The sequence below is a fragment of the Oncorhynchus masou genome, chromosome 2 (assembly GCF_036934945.1).
Source record: "Oncorhynchus masou masou isolate Uvic2021 chromosome 2, UVic_Omas_1.1, whole genome shotgun sequence".
Taxonomy (NCBI): domain Eukaryota; kingdom Metazoa; phylum Chordata; class Actinopteri; order Salmoniformes; family Salmonidae; genus Oncorhynchus; species Oncorhynchus masou.
The window spans coordinates 35,704,674-35,726,262 of record NC_088213.1 but is presented as its reverse complement, the minus strand read 5'-3'; the positions used below and the strand labels follow the sequence as shown (position 1 = coordinate 35,726,262).

The 21,589-nt window shown below is 41.6% G+C and overlaps 1 protein-coding gene across 1 annotated transcript in view; it reads left to right on the top strand.

Moving 5' to 3' along the window:
- The first annotated feature begins 6,263 nt into the window (after window positions 1-6,263).
- Window positions 6,264-21,589, top strand: part of LOC135554078 (potassium/sodium hyperpolarization-activated cyclic nucleotide-gated channel 4-like) — an 82,009-nt gene continuing 66,683 nt past the window's right edge. The window contains exon 1 of the mRNA XM_064986121.1: window positions 6,264-6,937. Within this exon, the coding sequence (XP_064842193.1) occupies window positions 6,264-6,937 (674 nt within the window). The remainder of the gene's footprint in view (window positions 6,938-21,589) is intronic.

The window sequence follows — 21,589 nt, the reverse complement described above, 5'->3', positions numbered from 1 at the left end:
TACATCATTGTCACCATATTAGCTAACAACATTAGAAATGTCATAGTCAATATAGCTACTAGAACTAACGTGTTAGTAAACACGCTACAATCATGCAGTACAGTGTACAGTCAGCAAGAAGTTACTCTCAGTAGCAATCATTTAATAAAACCAAAAGCTTACCTTGGACTTGGAGTTCAAGTGTTAGTTGGCTAGCCATAGCCAGATAGCTAACATAGTATTCCTCTGTTTGGTCCCAGGTGTTTTAGTAGGCTAAACTAGCTAGCTAAATGAAAGTAAAAGTTTACAAAAATGTAGAGTTCTTTCTCTCTCTCTCTCTCTCTCTCTCTTGCTTTTCCTTCATTTTTAAAGAAATTAATTTCTTCAAAACTGTTCAACTATTGACTTTCTCTCTCTTTGAGTCAACTACTCACCACATGTTATACACTGCAGTCCTAGCTAGCTGTAGCTTATGCTTTTAGTACCAGATGTATTCACTTATCCTTTCATTGGGTGGACAACATTGCAGTTCATGCTGCAAGAACTCTGATAGGTTGTCCTCCAGAAGTTACACAGCAATTATGACAAGTCTATGGAAGGGGGTGAGAACCATGAGCCTCCTTGGTTTTGTATTTAAGTCAATGTACCCAGAGGAGGATGGAAAATGCTGGTGCTACCCTCAGAGTGCTGTTGAGCCTACTGTAGACCTTCATTGCAAAACGGTTTGTTTTAATTATTTATTTGGTGACGTGAATATATTTAGTATATGCCTAGTTTTATCAAAAAAAGTGTAATTTTTTAAATGTTTCACTTTATATATATATTTATTTATTTATTTCCCCCAATTCCGTGGTATTCAATTGGTAGTTACAGTCTTGTCCCATCATTGCAACTCCCGTATGGACTCAGGAGGTCGAGAGCCGTGCGTTCTCTGAAACACAACCCAGCCAAGCCGCACTGCTTCTTGACACACTGCTTGCTTAACCCGGAAGCCAGCCGCACCAATGTGTCAGAGGAAACACCGTACACCTGGTCGACTGTGTCAGCGTGCATTGCGCCCGGCCCGCCATAGGAGGCGCTAGTGCGCGATGGGACAAGAACATCCCTGTCGGCCAAACCCTCCCCTAACCCAGACAACGCTGGGCCAATTGTGCACTGCCCCTTGGGTCTCCCGGTCGCGGCCCGCTGCGACAGAGCCTGGACTCAAACCAGGATCTCTAGTGGCACAGACCTTAGACCACTCAGGAGGCACTATATTTATTTTGATTAAATTCATTGAGGAGGATGGTCCTCCCCTTCCTCCTCTGAAGAGCTTTAACTGATTTTCAACCACATAAAATATGCACCCAAGTCGAACTGAAGTCTTATCAGAAACTTGTTTCATCGTTTTCTCAGCTTTTAATTTCCTTAAAACTGGTCAAACTGATGACATTTGGATATTTTGCACAGGACCAATCTTTCCACTGTTTTGAAGTTATTGCGTTTTCTTCCCGGTCCCTAAACAAAACAGACAACTTTACCAATGTTACCGAGATTACTAATGCATTCATTCTATCGATGTAAGACAGTATTCTGCTGAGCACTACTTTATTTAGTCTTCTGAGGCAACAAGTTATGACAGAAGAGAAGTGTAACGGTTTTCTTTACTTGAAGGAGAGGCGGACCAAAATGCAGCGTGGTTTCTATTCATGGTTCTTTAATAAAGCAAAACTATGCATGAATAAACTAACACAAATAATAAACGTGAGAACCTAAATAGCCCTATCTGGTGCAAACACAGAGACAGGAACAATCACCCACCAACACACAGTGAAACCCAGGCTACCTAAGTATGATTCTCAATCAGAGATAACTAATGACACCTGCCTCTGATTGAGAACCATACTAGGCCGAAACATAGAAATACCCAAATCATAGAAAAACAAACATAGACTGCCCACCCCAACTCACGCCCTGACCATACTAAATAATGACAAAACAAAGGAAATAAAGGTCAGAACGTGACAAGAAGCTGCATGTATCTTAACTATAGTTGACATAGCAAATGTCAAACAAAATGTCTGAAATTATAATATGGCCTACCAAATGTTGGAAATTATAAGCAGAAACATGTCTAAATTAGGGGTGAAAGTAGCCAGTAGGCTATAAGGTCCAGTGCGGAGTATCAGCAAAATAAATTATTATTATTTGAAGTGATTTGTTTGACAACCAGATGTAAACATCATCACACTACACCATGATATGTGAAACTGAGCCTGTGCAGACTGAGAAAAACAACAGTAAGGGGGATAAGATGTTTACATGCCTCAGTATCCCGTCTAAGGTCTGCATATCCCAGGCTTCTTATCCGAGTTTCTCATACCCGGGATACAAGATTTTTCGGGTTATTGTGAACGGAATATGATGTTTATGTGTCAACTAAAAAAATGAATACTTGAGTATCCCGAATAATAATGGGATATTGGTGTGCATGTGAACGTGGTCAGTGTAGTGTACAGATGTAGGATCTTAATTTGAGCCATGTTTGCTACATCAGGAAAATAATCCTGGAAATGTGAATTATATGTGTATTACAATGAAATTACATTTTTTGTAGGGGTTAATACATTTTTCATAAGGGAAAATCAAGTCTTGAAATTTCAAGGAGGAAATTACAAACTTCATAAGCCTTTTTAAACCTCAAATACAAGTTTTACATTTCCTGCATTACATCATTAGGCTATATCATTAGGCTATAGGCTAACAAACGGTATAATGGGTCTGTACTGAAAAAGTCACATAACGCTTACTTAATTTTTAGGTTTATTTATTATTTTTTTACTGCATCAGGGATAGCGTACACAGACGTTTCGGCTTGCAGTCTTCTTCAGTGTGTAGGTAAAAAAAAATTATTAAAAAACGTATTTGTAGGGAAAAACCGATGAGCAGCAGGTGCTTCTAATTAGGGTTGCCACTCATCTGCCAATCAGGGATGTGGCTTTTCTGATCTACCTGTATACCACAAAGAAATTCAGAATGATTGGGTATGGGATCGGCCACGAAGGGCAATTGAGGGCATCAGGCGTGAACCATTCATGAATCAATTGCCTTAGGTGTCTGCTCACTTGGATACATTATATCATTTCATGAGATGGCTTACCACAGCCTATATCCTTTTTGAACATTCATTAAGTTGATTTCATTTGTATCATGTAGGCATTGTTAAAGTTGAGCAAAATAGACAAAAAATACATCTCTATAACCCTTTAACCATGTATATTTCATATACATTTTGAAAAAAACGTGGACATGTTTGGTCTGTGAAAGTTATCTTGATAAATCACCTGTGCTGTATGGCATTAAATTAGTGCAGCAGTTTCCCTAACCAGCTGATCATTCTACCTCAGCTGCTGTCTGTATATCCTACAACCTGATGAACAAAAGCATGAAGAATGGCATAGTAGCGTAAGTATCACCTTTGGACACACACAGCCTGGGCTGGCATAAAACAATCCCGAGGGGGTATACTGCTGAAGTCGGAAGTTTACATACACTTAGGTTGGAGTCATTAAAATGTATTTTTCAAACACTCCACAAATTTCTTGTTAAAACAAACTATAGTTTTGGCAAGTTGGTTAGGACATCTACTTTGTGCATGACACAAGTAATTTTTCCAACAATTGTTTACAGACAGATTATTTCACTTATAATTCACTGTATCACAATTCCAGTGGGTCAGGAGTTTACAAACACTAAGTTGACTGTGCCTTTAAACAGCTTAGAAAATTCCAGAAAATGATGTCATGGCTTTAGATAGACTAATTGGCATCATTTGAGTCAGTTGGAGGTGTACCTGTGGATGTATTTCAATACCTACCTTCAAATTCAGTGCCTATTTGCTTGACATCATGGGAAAATCAAAAGAAATCCATCAAGACCTCAGAAAAAATGGTAGACCTCCACAAGTCTGGTTAATCCTTTGGAGCAATTTCCAAATGCCTGAAGGTACCACGTTCATCTGTACAATCAATAGTATGCAAGTATAAACACCATGGGACCACGTGGCCGTCATACCGCTCAAAGAAGGAGACGCGTTCTGTCTCCTAGAGATGAACGTACTTTGGTGTGAAATGTGCAAATCAATCCCAGAACAACAGCAAAGGACCATGTGAAGATGCTGGAGGAAACAGGTACGAAAGTGTCTATATCCACAGTAAAATGAGTCCTATATCTACATAACCTGAAAGACCGCTCAGCAAAGAAGAAGCCACTGCTCCAAAACCGCCATAAAAAAGCCAGACTACGGTTTGCAACTGCACATGGGGACAAAGATCATAGTTTTTGGAGAAATGTCCTCTGGTCTGATGAAACAAAAATAGAACTGTTTGGCCATAATGACCATCGTTATGTTAGGAGAAAACATAGAAGAACACCATCCCAACCGTGAAGTACAGTGGTGGCAGCATCATGTTGTGGGGGTGCTTTTCTGCAGGAGGGACTGGTGCACTTCACAAAATAGATGGCAACATGAGGAAGGAACAATATGTGGATATATTGAAGCAACATCTCAAGACATCAATCAGGAAGTTAAAACTTGGTCGCAAATGGGTCTTCCAAATGGAGAATGACCCCAAGCATACTTCCAAAGTTGTGTCAAAATGGCGTAAGGACAACAAAGTTAAGGAATTGGAGTGGTCATCACAAAGCCCTGACCTCAATCCCATAGAAAATTTGTAGGCAGAACTGAAAAAGCATGTGCGAGCAAGGAGGCCTACAAACCTGACTCTGTTACACCAGCTCTGTCAGGAGGAATGGGCCAAAATTCACCCAATTTATTGTGGGAAGCATGTGGAACGCTACCAAAAACGTTTGAACGGAGTTAAACAATGTAAAGGCAATGCTACCAAATACTAATTGAGTGTATGTAAACTTCTGACCCATTGGGAATGCGATGAAAGAAATAAAAGCTGAAATAAATAATTCATGTTAGCATGTTAGCTAACCAGTGCTTGACTTGGACTGAAATAGGTGCAATACTGTTTATATTTAGGTGCAGGAGCTCCACTTAACTTTTCAGCTAATATCCCTATAAGTGGAACAGGAGCTCAATCAGTAGAACAGTTAAGGTGCCGGTACTCAGTGAGCTCTTGCCCAAGTCAAGCTAACCTGTTCCACCTTTTTAAACCTTTATTTAACTAGCCAAGTCAGTTAAGAACACATTCTTATTTACAATGACGGTTACCCCCAACCGCCCTATGGGCCTCCCAATCACAGTCAGATGTGATGCAGCCTGGATTCAAACCAGGGACTGCAGTGACGCCTCTTGCATTGAGATGCAGTGCCTTAGACTGCTGGGCAAGTTGGAGCCACCCCTTCACCTAACCCTAACTTTAACCCTTCCCCGAACCCTAACTTTAACCTAACTCCTAACCTTAATCCCTAACCCCTCATGCTAGCTAGTGTTAGCCACCTAGCTAGCATTAGCCACCACAAATTGGAATTCGTAACATATCCCTTTTGCATATTCGTAACATATTATATGAATTGCAAGTCGTAACATATCATAGTAATTTGTAACATATCATACAAAATGGATGATGGACATCCACAAATTAATACATACCATATGAAAGGTAACATATCATACTAAATGGAGTGTCTCAGATTTGTGTAGACTACAGAGTAATACGAAATGCTCTAAAACCACGTTGGCTCCTATGGCAACCCATCAGCTTCATGAATATTCATCCTACCAGAATGCTTGGGACAATAGATGTCAGCGGGTCCTTGGATGCTGCTGCTGATGTAGCCTATGGTGCGTGATTGCATTGCATTGTTTGTTATTGAGAGGCAGCTGACACATCTGGAGGAAAAGAGCATCCCTCCTTACGCTGTTCATAACCTCCTCGTCTCCTCCCTGTCAGTCGGCACGTCCCTCACATATCATGCTAAGGTGGCTTCTACTAGATTTTCCCCCTCACTTGGTGCGCACACGGTTTGAGTGTACGTGCCTACCATGAGCGTTATGGTGAATCGGACTGTCAATGTAGCGAGAGAAGGCATATCTAAACGGTAAGGTAATGATCGAGAGAGGAGCCTCTTCCTGTATTTGCACCAGAAGAGCCACAGCCGCCGGTGTCATGTGTATCAGTGTAATGCTTTCAGGGTTTGAGATTAGCTCCAGACTGGTCGCTCTCACTCACAGATAGGGAGCTGTGTGGTTCGTGGCTATACTTCTCAACAATAACCATCCTATTCTGGACATCTATTGCATTTGAAATTGTTCGTTCCGTCTCAATGTCATAATGGACAGGTTGCACTCCTCCATGCGTAAAAGGCTCTACAGTTTGCCACAGCATATTGGACAGAAAGCTTATATTATGGGCGAAGGAGAAGACGGCGACAAGGACACCCGGAGGAAGAGTATTAGGTTGAAACCCTTGCCGTCACCAACCTCCAGAGGAAGCATCAAAGGCATCGGGGAGACCAGAAGTGGAGACACGGTGATCATGGAGACAGACATTGGGAGACCAACGAAGACCAGTTTAAACGGAGATTGTCGGAGATTTCGTGGCAGTTTCTCCTCCATCACCAGTCGGCATGTGCACGACTCAGACTCGGCGGAGCAGAGGCGCCTCATCACGGAAGGGGACGTCACCCCGAGCGAGGAGAGCCCCCCCGGAGCTATTGGCGGTGGGGCGGACCAAGGTGCGCAAGGCGCCAGCGCTGGTGGTGCCCAACATGCTTCTCTTGACCAGGAATCAGGGTTCATAAAGTTGGATGGCATTGATCAAATTTCGCCGGACGACGAGAGATTGTACCAGGCAGGATTCATACACAGGCAGTTTGGGGCAATGCTGCAACCGGGGGTCAACAAGTTCTCCCTAAGGATGTTTGGGAGCGAAAAGGCGGTGGAACGGGAACAAGAGCGGGTTAAATCCGCCGGATTTTGGATAATTCACCCGTACAGTGATTTCAGGTAACTACCTCCATTGTGCTCTGGTCAGACGTCAGAGCGTCATGCGCGGATGAAGTGTGGGCAGGATGCGTCCATACACACTCACCTAGCCTTCAAGGCAAATTAAATGGGTACTTTATTTTCAATTGATAATTTCACTATCTCACTATCAGGTACAATGGCAAATGCATTAGTGATAGGGTATTTAATGATGACATAAGAAAATGCCATCATCTCGGATATAAAAGGATACATTTGGTTTATCCCTAATTCTGTGCATAAATGTGTGTGGAACAATTTGTTTAATGAATTGAAAACAAATCAAAAATAATTTACACGTCTGAGAATTACATAATCCCATGATACTTACTCTTCATTTTAAATGTATTTATTAAACATCAGCTATAATAACTTATTCAATATCTAATAATAGTCTAATAAATGTAATGTAGGCTGATATATACGTGGCATCAGAATAATGTGTGGCAAGAACAGGCCAAACATCACAAATATAGATGGTTCTCAAATGTGTCTGTTCATTTTCTTAAACAGAATCAATAGAAGTGTACCAATGTAATATTCTCTCTTTTTCATTAAATCCAAGTTATATTCAGGGAAATGATTTAACACTAATCAATGTACAGCAACTCTATTGGCTTTATGTGAGGTGATGTGCTAATGACTGAATCATTACCCCCCCCACACACACACACACACACATTAGTATTTAAGGTTTCAGGTTTCATGTGTTAAAAATGATCATAACCAGTTCTACCTATAAATTACCAGTATCATTCTTCAAGTTTTCATATGAGGTATACATGGATGTGCAGCCTCATTCTCTTGTTATTCATTAAGTATTGCCCTTGAATATGACATTGGCTATACAGTACAGTGCATGCATGTGATGCATGGCTTCAAATGTAAAGCACAGGATTGCTTAGCATTATAGACATTGTTCATTATTGATGCTATACGTCAAGGGCCTACTGGCCACATGTCCAGAAACATACAGTGAATTCTGAAGTATGTCCATAGAACGGGTGGAACATGGCTACAGAGAGTATGAGTTACAGCACAAACCCATATGAATGTAGCCTGCATTTATAAAGCATTTTCACACATTTTCAAAATAAGCAGTGATCTTTATAATCCCAATAATGTAATTAAGTTAATAACAACCTCTTACACAGGTTTAATTTCTTTAGTGGATTGTAATCATTCAGCTCATGCATGTAATATAGGATAGATTAGGAGGGAATATTTTATTAAGGAATATTTTTTTACTCCAAAAGTGGATTATAGTATCGCAGCAACCAGATACAAAGTTTGATATTGCAATAGTAATATTTGTTAGGCATAATTTAAATAGTAAATATTGTTGTACGATATCATACTATATTATATTAAACTATATTGTACAATATCATACTATATTATATTAAACTATATTACAGTTTAACACAATTTGAAACAAATTATAGTAATATACATGAATGCTTATTGTTCTTTCATGTATGAGTTCAACCAAATTATCTCAAATTCATGAAACATTTGAGAGGTGATCTTAACCTATCTAGTCACAATACTTTTCAGTATTCTGATACGTTCAAAAATATTTAGGTCATTGACACATTTTGTCTCTGGCTGCCATATTGGGGATCTGTATCAGCGTTTCAAGGACAGTGAAATGGCACATGAAAACTTTTTCAAAAGTTGACCTCTGACCTCATGCTTACCTTATTCTTTTGAGGTTACACTGAATTGTCAACTGGACATACACAATCTCTAATCATATAGTTAAAATAAAAGCCTCCAGCTATTGACATTACATGCTGGCTAATGCCTTTATTGTTACCAGACGAAACGCCAAGTGCAAAAATGTATCATAGTGTTGTGAAAGACAATAGCAGAAGCCTAATTGCCTGACAGATCTTTCCCTGTCCTTGACATTGGATTTGATCCAGCTAGTTTGTCTTTGGTTCATCTACTGTACACTGATATACGGATATACAGTAATGCCTCATCCAACCCCATCACCTGTCACACAAGCAGAAGGTGTGTCATGACAGTAGTGCTTCAAGAACAAGACCATGTTTGTCTCGCTTGCGAGAGACAAGTCTGCGTGACGAGTGTTTACAGGCAGGCTAGGCTGGCGGCCAGAGAGGGAGAGAGGGAGCAGGCAGGCAGCAGTGTCAGGCAGGCAGACACAGCCCAGGGCTGTGGATAGAGAGAGAAGTCTCAGGGAAAGGAAGGCACTCTCCATGGAAAACAGACTGATTTATCTGCTTGTTTCCCCATTGGTCTTGTGAATCTACACAGACATTCTGCTGCTTTCACATCACAGGATGGTGCACATTTCTCAGATGCCTGGATTACTTAGCTCAGGCTGCCAAGAAAAGAAATGGGATGTCATTCGCTTTGCCTTTGCAAGAAGTGTATGTGTGTGTGTGTGTGTGTGCACTGTGCAAGTGACAGTATATAATAGTAGAAATGCATATCTGCGTAAGTTGGGAGATGAATCATACGATTTATTGTACCATCATTTTTAATTTGTTTTATCCAGAGATATTTTCCAACAGTGTTGAGTAACCTTCATAATACACAGTATTCAGTAACTGGAACACTGGATTCCTTTTGTCTTATTGTCAGTATTCTGATTATGTTTACGCATTTTATACCAATGTTATTGGATGATTTCTTTCTCAGTGGGGAGTATTGGTATTCAGCGAGGGCTAGATCACAGATGCTGCAATCAATTACCTGGCTGTTACCCCTCTCTCCCACCACAAGGGCCATCATCTCCTTTCCCAATGTGACCCCTCCCACCTGTACCACTACAGTTAGCACCTCTTATACTAAAGTCACTCCTCTGTCTCCCACACCTGCAATTGCCTCCCACTCTTGCTATAATTACCTACACCCCCAACTCCACTCTTTCCCCTTGTAAAGAAGTGAGACGAGAGTTACTCTATAGACAGGAGTCTGCCAGTTCTATTATGCCCCCTTCCTCGGTAGCTACAGTCTCTGACTCCCCTGCCATCCAACACATCATAATGTCCAGTGGCCATGCCTGCCAAGTGGCATGAGAATCAGGTCAATCACTTGCCCTGCTCAGTGTGTGTGGGAGGGTATTACTGTATATCGGCGTAATTATATTTGAAACATTTCAGCTAGCTGACAGCAGTTTACACGCTATAAAATCAGTTGACTGTGATTACATGGGACGTTCCTCTCACTTGTGCAATTAAAAATCTCTTTCAGTCCTGACTCATTGTTAAATGGTCTGCTATCGTTATAATTTAGTCATCCAGTTGATGCCTTTACCCTTAACATAGGTCACGATGAACATTCTGTGCTTCAGCAAGCTTAAGTGTCCCCATTGAAGTACAATACTCTGCTAATGAGTAGTCTTGAACACCCGATCCTAGGCAACAGTGACTAGGGTCTGGTTTCAATGATGGAATCTTTTGGCATAGAGGAACTGTCACTGCCTACGTTACTACTTTATCAGCTTAAATAAACTACAAAATAGTTGCTAGCAAGATGGAGATCACAGAGGCAATTTTTAATGAGTGTGTTTCCCAAGTAGCTAGTTTGCACAGGTTTTAGTTAAGGTAGTTGATGCAAAGGTATTGACTGCAAACTTCTGAATCGCGACGTTCTGGCATGTCTGCCTCGTGATTTGTTGGGAGTGTCCGCAGATTTTTTGTCTTCCCTTATCTGCGTATGCAGTGACGTAGTTCCTCTATGCCAAAAGAGTCCATCATTGAAGCCAGTCCCTAGTCACTGTGTTGCCGAGGGTCAGGTTTTTGATAATAGCTAATGAGTGCAGCTGTCTAAATGTATATGAGATGAACAAACTACTTTTTTGCAGTGTCATCCCACTAAGCACCCTCCACTAACAGGTTGTATAGCTACAGACTTGTGTGAGAGATTGGATTAATTCTTGTTTGCGTGGAGAATCATTGTACCATCTAAATCACTGTGAAATGTATTTTCCATAACCAAAAATATTGTATTTTCATCTGTTTGAAGCTGGTGTACAAAACCGAAAGTAAAACATGTAAAAACAACATTTAAGAACTGGAAGCATAGAAATAGCGGACATAGAACAATCTATTGCTTCTTAGACTTGCTTTCAATGAGAATGACATATCTATAACTCACATTTCTATGTGAATTTGGTCAGGTCACACAAAAAGTTACATATTGCAGCTTTAAAAGAGGAGGATTATGATAATGAGGAAGTGTTTGTTTCTGTGTTGTTCAAATCAAATCAAAATCCAATTTATTTATATAGCCCTTCGTATATCAATTGATATCTCAAAGTGCTGTACAGAAACCCAGCCTAAAACCCCAAACAGCAAGCAATGCAGGTGTAGAAGCATGGTGGCTAGGAAAAACTCCCTAGAAAGGCCAAAACCTAGGAAGAAACCTAGAGAGGAACCAGGCTATGAGGAGTGGCCAGTCCTCTTCTGGCTGTGCCGGGTGGAGATTATAACAGAACATGGCCAAGATGTTCGAATGTTCATAAATGACCAGCATTGTCAAATATTAATACAGTTGAACAGTTGAAACTGGAGCAGCAGCACGGCCAGGTAGACTGGGGACAGCAAGGAGTCATCATGCCAGGTAGTCCTGAGGCATGGTCCTAGGGCTCAGCTCCTACCAGAGAGAGAGAAAGAGAGAATTAGAGAGAGCATACTTAAATTCACACAGGACACCGGATAAGACAGGAGAAGTACACCAGATATAACAAACTGACCCTAGCCCCCCGACACATAAACTACTGCAGCATAAATACTGGGAGGTTGAGACAGGAGGGGTCAGGAGACACTGTGGCCCCATCCAATGATACCCCCGGACAGGGCCAGACAGGAAAGATATAACCCCACCCACTTTGCCAAAGCACAGCCCCCACACCACTAGAGGGATATCTTCAACCACCAACTTACAATCCTGAGACAAGGCTGAGTATAGCCCACAAAGATCTCCGCTACGGCACAACCCAAGGGGAGGCGCCAACCCAGACAGGAAGATCAGGAAGATGTTGTTGCCATAGAAAACACAATAGTTCCCCAGGCAGGCATATTGACTACAGAGACCGAATAAACACATGGCTGATATTAAAGTATAGAAGGAGATGAAGGAGGATATTGTAATGGGCATGGTTGGAGAAGTCAGAACTCTGTGATTGAGTTTCAATTTCCCTGGCTGCACCAAAGCCTTTGCTATTTAATATTGTCATAAAACGCACAAATTAAAGTGTCACTGGGAGTCACACACAATCATGACTACAGAAATTCAGCAACATTTTCTCTTCTCAACTATTGCATAACGTTGAGTTGAGAGGGAGTGGAGGAGCACAGCACATCTTCTGAGGGGAAAAGACGGCTTAAAAATGGCATCGTAATCCAATCTAAAGGCTCATTTCCAGAGCCAAAGCTGTACAGCCTCATTTCTGCTCATTGCTGAACATACGTCTTCTTCCTTTCTTTGGGGAAGTGATGTAGTCAGCCAGCCAGCCAACCAGCCTGCAGCAGATGTGATTGATTGGTGTTTTGTATGGGGTGAATCAGTGAGAGATTTGGCCCGGTTAATGATGGATGATTTGTTTGCAAAACGTTGTTCTCCAATCTTTAAGTACCTTTTAATAACCTTGTAATTCAGCAGCCCGCTTAACGATGCATCATCAGTAGTAGTATACTGTTTCATACTGCCGTATTGCCACGGAGTTGGAAAATGACAATACTTTTAACATGAAAGCTTATTTTGGGTTTAAAGACTGTATTAAACATGAAACAGTGCTCCCAACCCAATCAGAAGAGGAGGTTAACCTGGCCTGCTGTGTCTGTCAATCAGTCGACTTCCTCCCTCCGTCTCACCCTCTGCCAGGAGATTCCCTGTTCAAACCTTCAAATCCCACATCTCACCTGGCCTTTTATTCATCCTGCATAACCATCGCCATCTCCCCAAAGAGACTTCACTCGGCAGTAAAAAAGGCCTCTAAAAAGACATCTTCTAGTTTCTTCTCTTCCTGTTCCCTTTACAGAGGAATACATTAAAGAGAAGTAGAGCAGATTTAGAAGACAGAATGCACATTACTGTAGGTTGAATACATTTTTGAGGGCCAAGAAACACCTTTATGTCCAAATGTGCATTAGCAGAAATACTTCCTTCTGAACGCATTTGGTAACACCCATTAGTTCAGCTTGCTTTAACTCCCCATGACAGGGTTATTAACCTGTTTCTAAAATACATCTCTGTTTGGAAATGTACTGTAGCAATCAGCCTGTAAAACTGGGATAGGAGTTGTGGCTGTCATTATGAAACTAAAGGGGAACGCTTGCTGCTGAATCAAGACTGCAAATGTTTCAGCAGCTCAAAAGTAAATATATGAACTGTCCCTTGTATTCCAGTCTAGACAAGTCTTCTGTGTGTATAAAGGCTTCCGTTTGTATCCCCTTTTGGTTCATCAAAACAATAATGGCATCCCAATTCAAAATGAGGTCGTATAACTTACTCCCCCATTTCTATTTCAGTACATAAATGAAGATTGCACATTGAATGAAAGCAGAACTGTATTTGTATGGTGGCTCGTCATATTGATCTCGTGACAGTGCTTTATAAAATGTGTCTGTTGGAAGCACAACAAATAGCTTGTCATACAGAAATTCAGCTTTGCCTGTTCAGTCATAGATTGTTTCATAGGTTGAGAAGGCTATAGGCTAAATCAATGTACAGTAGACTGTTTCTAATACACTATAGTGACTGGGTACTAAAACCTCTCGGAACATTGCCATTTGAATGACAAATGACACAGGTGTAATACACGGTTGCAATGCTCTAGTACTGTTCCTCTGCTTGCTGACACGCACGCACACACGCACGCACACACACACTTTATCGCTCGCTCTCGACTTCCTCGCAGCTCAGGTAGAAAGGGAGGGGTGGGATCAGATGACAGTGTTGTCTACGTTCAGCCAGGCTGATTACAGTTGATTTGAGGGTGCGTTTTCATATTGATTTGTTTGGGTCTTGTGGGACCTCTAGCTTGTCATTGGGTGATTTATAGAAAATGAGCTGGGAGGAAATAATGCAGGCTCTCCACCCTGCTTGGTGGCCACATGCAGCCGTAGTTTCAGTCTGACTGCTCAAACCCTATTGGTGGGTGTTGAGAGTGAGAGTCGCCCCCTGCTCCGGCCCCCAGCCAGCCCCCATGGAGCATGTCTCCCCTCTCCTCTGCACGGCACACCACAGTACAGTGCTAATAGCCTATGGCGTAGGGGATGCCATAGTGGGGAAATGGGTGCGGCCGGAGGAGTCATTGCACCCTTTTTTTCATTTAGTGAAGGTAAAGCACAGGATTAGCGTGAGCTCTGGGTCTGGCCGAGCCTGAGAGTGGGGTAATCAAAAGAGGCTGCCGCCGTGTCCATCCACCAATATTAGGAGCACACATCACAGGAGATTATTACAACACAATTTATTTAATGGAGGGAGGATGGGATGGAGAGGTTGAGGGTGGGCCGTGGGGGCGGGCTGCCTGTCAACGTGGCACGGGGCAGAGTGATTGAAATGTACCGTGTGACCTCAGTACATTTGTGGGAGCGTGACATGCAAAGCAAACACGCCTCCTTTGAGAATATATGTATGTTTATGTATTCTTATTATGTAATTTAATTAGAAATTAACAATAGCATTGGTAATCTGCTGGGGTGAGATTATATTGATTGATATAAATTTTTTTGAAGTATCTTTGTCACCTGGCAAATACTGTGTTGGTTCGTTGTGTGTCTTTCCCATTGTTCTGTCCTCTGCAACATCAATTTATAATCTCACCAGGTGTATTCACAACCCCAGACAGCCCAGATCCATTCACGAGTTTCTATTCTTTTAACACTTTTTACTATCAAATGTGTTTTTCTTGCCGCTTAGACGTCTGTGATTATTGTTCCACGGACCAGTGGTAAATATGTCAGTTTCAGTTATCTCAACGTTTCAGGGGCAGTGTTGTGTGATGTGAAAAAGTTATTTCTCTATTCATCACCCTGCAGTGAAGGAGAAAGTCTCAAGCCCTGTGTGTGTGTGTGTGCCGTTGGTGTGACATCTAGGTGACCTAGAGCTCTGCAGACCTGCCTGCTATAGCCTGCTAGACATAACTATCCCCAGGCCATTGGGATAAAAGACCTGTGATAGGAGAATATAGAATGAACAGCATTCCCACATGAGATAGGTGGAGGAAAAGGGAGAGGGGGGTCTAGATTTTCTGACTAAAATCTATGTGGATTACAGTCAGATGTCATTGTGGTGATGTTTCTTAATCTGGGGACATGATGGCAGCCTTGTGAAATTAACAGCAAACTTTCTTGAAGAAATACAAGTTTGATTTGTAATCAAAGCCAGCTGAAGCAGTAATTACCATTGCTGCATGTTCCAGTGACGCATTACTGTGTGGATCAGTGACGTGTGGGGAGGTCGGTGGCTGGTGAGGCACTAGCTATTATCAAAGACAAATTTACTCACAAATAAACCTCGCTGAAGCACAAGTTCACCATACAACATATAGCTCCAACAACCAGAGTGACATAGGCTATTAACCCAAATTGACAAAAATATTCACCAATGTAGGCCTAAATACAAATGTAGCTAAGATACACAAGCGATAGCCGAATATTTCTTATCATCCGACGCTGCTTAACTCAGCCCCACCATACCATAGACCGATGTAGCCAATCACAATTACAAACAATAGGTGGCATTAAAATACCAGTATATGGACACAATTCCACCAATGCACCGCACTTGCAAGCAAGCACACACACACATTCTGAGAACTATTATTACACACACATATAATTAATAATATTGCTGACACACCCTGATATGTTTCACCTGTCCTCGTTATTGTCTCCACCCACTTAAGGTGTCGCTTGTTTTCCCCAGTGTATTTATCCCTATATTTCCTGTCTCTCTCTGTCAGCTAGTCTTGTATGTTAGTCAAGTCAACCAGCGTGTTTTTCCCATACTCCTTTTGCTATTCTCTTTTTGCTAGTCCTTCCGGTTTTGACTCCTGCCTGACTCTGGACTTCTTTCCAGCCTGCCTGATCATCCTGCCAGGCCTGACCTTGATTCTGCCTGCCCTTCGGTACCTTTTGGACTCTGAACTGGTTTTGACCCTTTTGCCTGTCCACGACCATTCTCTTGCCTTCCCCTATTGGATTAATAAATCTTGTAAGACTCTAACCATCTGCCTCCTGTGTCAAGCCATCTCGGCTTGTGTCATGATAATTTCTAACAGTCCAATTATCACGTTTCAGATAAGACCCAAATGCCTACTGTGTCGAAGTAACAATGTTTATTACAGCAACGGGGCAGGCAAATGACAGGTCAAGGCAAGCAGGTGTCGATAATCCAGAGAAGTGGGGCAAAGGTACAGGACGGCAGGCTGGCTGGCTCAGGGTGGGCAGAAATGGTCAAAACCAGGAATAATCAAGAGACAGGAACAGAGGGGAAAACGCTGGTAGGCTTTATGAAACAAAACAAACTGGCACCAGACAAACAGAGAACACAGGTATAAATACACAGGGGATAATGAGGAAGATGGGCGACACCTGGAGGGGGGTGGAGACAATCACAAAGACAGGTGAAACAGATCAGGGCATGACACCAATGCAGCCGTTTTTATCTCAATATCAAATCATATCTGGGTAACAATTAAGTACCTTACTGTAATTGTTTTTCAATTGAAGTGGTCAAAAACAACACAAAAATACAAAAAGAATAATAGCTAAAAAGGAATAAAAGCCATTTCTCAAGCAAGAAGACTGCCTGGGAGTGGTCTGGGAGAGGGGCCTAATTGCACAAGCCTAATAGGAGGGATATGTAACCTGATAACTAGTTGTTATTGGCAGAGAGAAGGGTAAACTCTTTGTTATTGGTCTATTAACCTATATCGCCTGGACCTCCTGAGTGGTGCAGTGGAAGAATGCCAAAATCCCGAAGTATCACTTTAAGTTTAGGCATTAATTCTGAGTGGTTAAGGTTTGGGAAAGGCTTCAAACTAAAAAACTAAAAACGAGTGTCGAGCACTGCGATTGAACACGTGACCCTCAGAGCCGGAGTCTGCGGCTTAAACGCCCATCCAAAACAACCAGGTTGCAAGCCTATTAGAAGGTAATAGGTGCTCACATTGCCCCTAGTGGACAGTATAGCTTCCACATTTCGACAGGTTCACACGTAATCTGGTACCGGCAGAATCGGCACGTCCTTGAGTATCCCGTAACAGAATGAGCTGGAACAATGATGAAAATGAGCTTCAGAAGAAAGTATTTTATAAGGTAGCTGAGGCCGTGGCCAGGATTCAGCAGGTTAACTATGGTACTCAATGGACAGCACCTCTATCTGTTTGTGGACAGGCAAGTAGACGGTTTGTGGGCACAGTTAGTTTCACACGCACTGGTTACGTTTTACAAGTTTGAAAAGGCTAATAAACAATTATTCTCATATTCATTCAACAGTACTCTAACCCGCAAATTGCAAACAAAAATGCAGGTCTACCTTTACTTGTACACGAAGTCTATTCATCTGTCCTAACATCACGGACTGCTTAAATCAAATCATTCTGTATTCTGCTTGATGTAGGCCTACTCAAAAACACGAAGTCGTCAAGTGTCTGGGTTCATCATCACCACGAAATGCTCCCCTAAGCATGTTGCTTTACTAAGGTCCTTATTTTCCTTTAGGCTACCATCCCACTGGGCACAGATGTTAATTCAACGTCTATTCACATTGATTCAGCGTAACGTCATTGTAATGGCGTGGAAACAACACTGATTCAACCAATGTGTGCCCAGTGGGTTAGCATTGTGCATGGTCACATGTTTTTGCTGCTCATTTGTCTTGTGGGGTTTTGCATGGGTCTCCGAGCTGTGTGATAATAGTTTAAACAGACAGCTCGGTGCATTCAGCTTGTCAATACATCTTACAAAAACAAGTAGTGATGAAGTAAATCTCTTCTCCACTTTGAGCCATGAGTGATTGACATGCATATCATTAATGTTAGCTCTCTGTGCTGTGACCACATGACTGAACAGTGTCCAAGTGTGACAAAACTAGTACCGGAATGACTTTTGCAAATAGGAGTGGCAATAATTTTCCATCCAAGTTGTCAGATCACAGTGTCTTGTCATTGTTGATAGACAATACTTTTTTCACCTCGTCCACACTCACTTTACGGAATTCAAAATTACAAGGCTTGTCTTTCAACATTTGATCAATTATACTTGGATGTGTAGTGTCAGTGTCTGTTGCTGGCATGTCATGCCTAAGTTTGCTAATCTTGCCAATGAAAAAATCATGAAAGTAATTGGCAATATCGGTGGGTCTTGTGACGCATGAGCCATCTGATTAAATGAATGATGGAGCTGAGTTTGTCTTTTTGCCCATAATGTAATTTAAGGTTCTCCATAGCTTTTTACTGTCATTCTTTATATAATGTATCTTTGTTTCATAGTCTAGTTTAGTCACATAATTTCTCAATTTGCATATGTTCGCCAATCGGTTGTGAAGCCAGATTTATTTGCCATTCCTTATGCCTCATCCCTCTCAACCATACCATTTTTAAATTCCTCATCAATCCACTGGGATTTAACCATTTTTACAATCATGTTCTTAATGGGTGCTGCTTATTAATAACTGGAATAAGCAATTTCATAAATGTGTCAAGTGCAGCATCTGGTTGATCCTCATTACACACCACAGACCAACACATATTATTTACATCAACAACATAGGAATCACTACAAAACATATTGTATGACCTCTTATATTATAATTTTGGTTTTCCGAGATATGGCTACTATATTGTGATCACTACATCCGATAGATCTAGATACTGCTTTCAAGCTAATTTCTGCAGCATTAGTGAAGATGTGATCAATATACAGTATGTTAATGATTTCATTCCTGTGCTGTTTCTAACTACCTTGGTAGGTTGACTTATAACCTGAACCAGGTTGCAGGCACTGGTTACAGTTTGAAGCTTTTTCTTGAGTGGGCAGCTTGATGAAAGCCACTCTCATTATTTAAATCACCCAGAAAATATACCTCTGTTGATATGACATACATTATCAAGCATTTCACACATGTTATCCAGATACTGACTGTTAGCACTTGGTGGTCTATAGCAGCTTCCCACCAGAATGGGCTTTAGGTGAGGCAGATGAACCTGTAGCCATATTACTTCAACAGTATTGAACATGAGATCCTCTTTAGGTTTTACAGGAATATGACTCTAAATATAAACAGCAACACCTCCACCATTGGCATTTCTGTCTTTTCTGTAGATGTTATAACCATGTTGTGCTATCACTATATCAAAGGTATTATTATCTAAGTGAGTTTCAGAGATAGTCAGAAAATGAAATTATGAGAAGAGCAGGCAGGGGAAACAGTACAGGTGGCTACTGGTAGCACAGCCAGTCTTTTTGTTCATACCACTCCTGTTTAAACGATCTGATGATTTTCTGGCCCTTCTTCTAAGGAAGGTCAGGAAGCCAGCTGTTGGTTATTAAACCAACCTGTATTTAACTAGGCATGTCAGTTAATAACAAATTATTATTTACAATGACGGCCTACCCCGGCCAAACCCTCCCCTAACCCAGACAATGCTGGGCCAATTGTGCGCCGCGCTATGGGACTCCGGATCATGGCCGGTTGTGATACAGCCCGGGATCAGACCCTGGTCTGTAGTGACACCTCTAGCACTGTGATGCAGTGCATTCAAACGCTGCGTCACTTAAAAGAAGATGTATAGTGTCCATTTTGTCAGGTTGTCTTTACTCGCTATCAAGCTTCCTTACGCAGTTTACGAGATGAGCGACACATTATGTAGACACGCCCAAATAAGCAGTGCTTTTCCCACACAGCTTGTTTAAGCCTTAAAGGCAATATACGAGTGCAAAATAAGAAATCCGCTCAATGCATCGAATGGAGCTAGTGTAAGCAGCAAGGCCTATACCTACCCTGTTCATCAACAGTGACGGCAGTCAGGAACGGCGGTGTGTCAATGATTTAAATGGATGGGAAGGTAGGCACAGGTCGACAAGAGCATTTGATGCAGTTTTAGCACATTTGTGGATTTTGGGCATAAAAAACACCAAACTCATTGTGAAAAAACATTACATTGCATAAAAGAATGGCAATTTTGTATATAATTGATTTTTTCTTGTATATAATTGAATTTCTTTTTAAACAGCATTTTATTAGAACAATATAGGGCCTACCCTGACTGCACGTCACTGGTCTCTCTCCGGCAGTGCCCCTGTAACAGCTCTCATCGAAAGGAGTGGACCAAAGCGCAGCGTGGAAAGTGTTCTTCATTTTTATTTTCAAAAACACTCAAACAAAATAACAAAAGTGAAAACGAAAGCACACAGTTCTGTCAGGTACAGACACTAAACAGAAAACAAGATCCCACAAAACCCAAAAGGGAAATGAGAACTTATATGTGATCCCCAATCAGAGACAATGATAGACAGCTGCCTCTGATTGGAAACCACACACACACACACACACACACACACACACACACACACACACACACACACAAACGGCCAAAAACAAAGATATAGAAAACATGGACTTTCCCACCCGAGTCACACCCTGACCTAACCAAACATAGAGAATAAAAAGGATCTCTAAGGTCAGGGCGTGACAGTCCCATTCTACATGCACCCACACACACACACACACACACACACACACACACACACACACACACACACACACTTTCTCTCTCTCTCCTGCTGAAGAGGAGCATGCACAAAAGAGAGACAATATTTTGAGTCCTATTTTTTTCATCTACCATAAGCAAGCTATTAATAGTGAGTGTCTGTAGAGAGTGATTGTCTATACACTGAGAGAACAAGCCACCTTTTGCTGTGATTACAGCTGCAAGTCGCTTGGGGTATGTCTCTATCAGTTTTGCACATCGAGAGACTGAAATTTTTTCCCATTCCTCCTTGCAAAACAGCTCGAGCTCAGTGAGGTTGGATGGAGAGCATTTGTGAACAGCAGTTTTCAGTTCTTGCCACATATTCTCGATTGGATTCAGGTCTGGACTTTGACTTGGCCATTCTAACAGCTGGATATGTTTATTTTTGAACCATTCCATTGTAGATTTTGCTTTATGTTTTGGATCATTGTCTTGTTGGAAGACAAATCTCCGTCCCAGTTTCAGGTCTTTTGCAGACTCCATCAGGTTTTCTTCCAGAATGGTCCTGTATTTGGCTCCATCCATCTTCCCATCAATTTTAACCATCTTCCCTGTCCCTGCTGAAGGAAAGCAGGCCCAAACCATGATGCTGCCACCACCATGTTTGACAGTGGGTATGGTGTGTTCATGGTGATGAGCTGTGTTGCTTTTACGCCAAACATAACGTTTTGCATTGTTGCCAAAAAGTTCAATTTTGGTTTCATCTGACCAGAGCACCTTCTTCCACATGTTTGGTGTGTCTCCCAGGTGTCTCCCAACACTTTTTATGGATATCTTTAAGAAATGGCTTTCTTCTTGCCACTCTTCCATAAAGGCCAGATTTGTGCAATATACGACTGATTGTTGTCCTATGGACAGAGTCTCCCACCTCAGCTGTAGATCTCTGCAGTTCATCC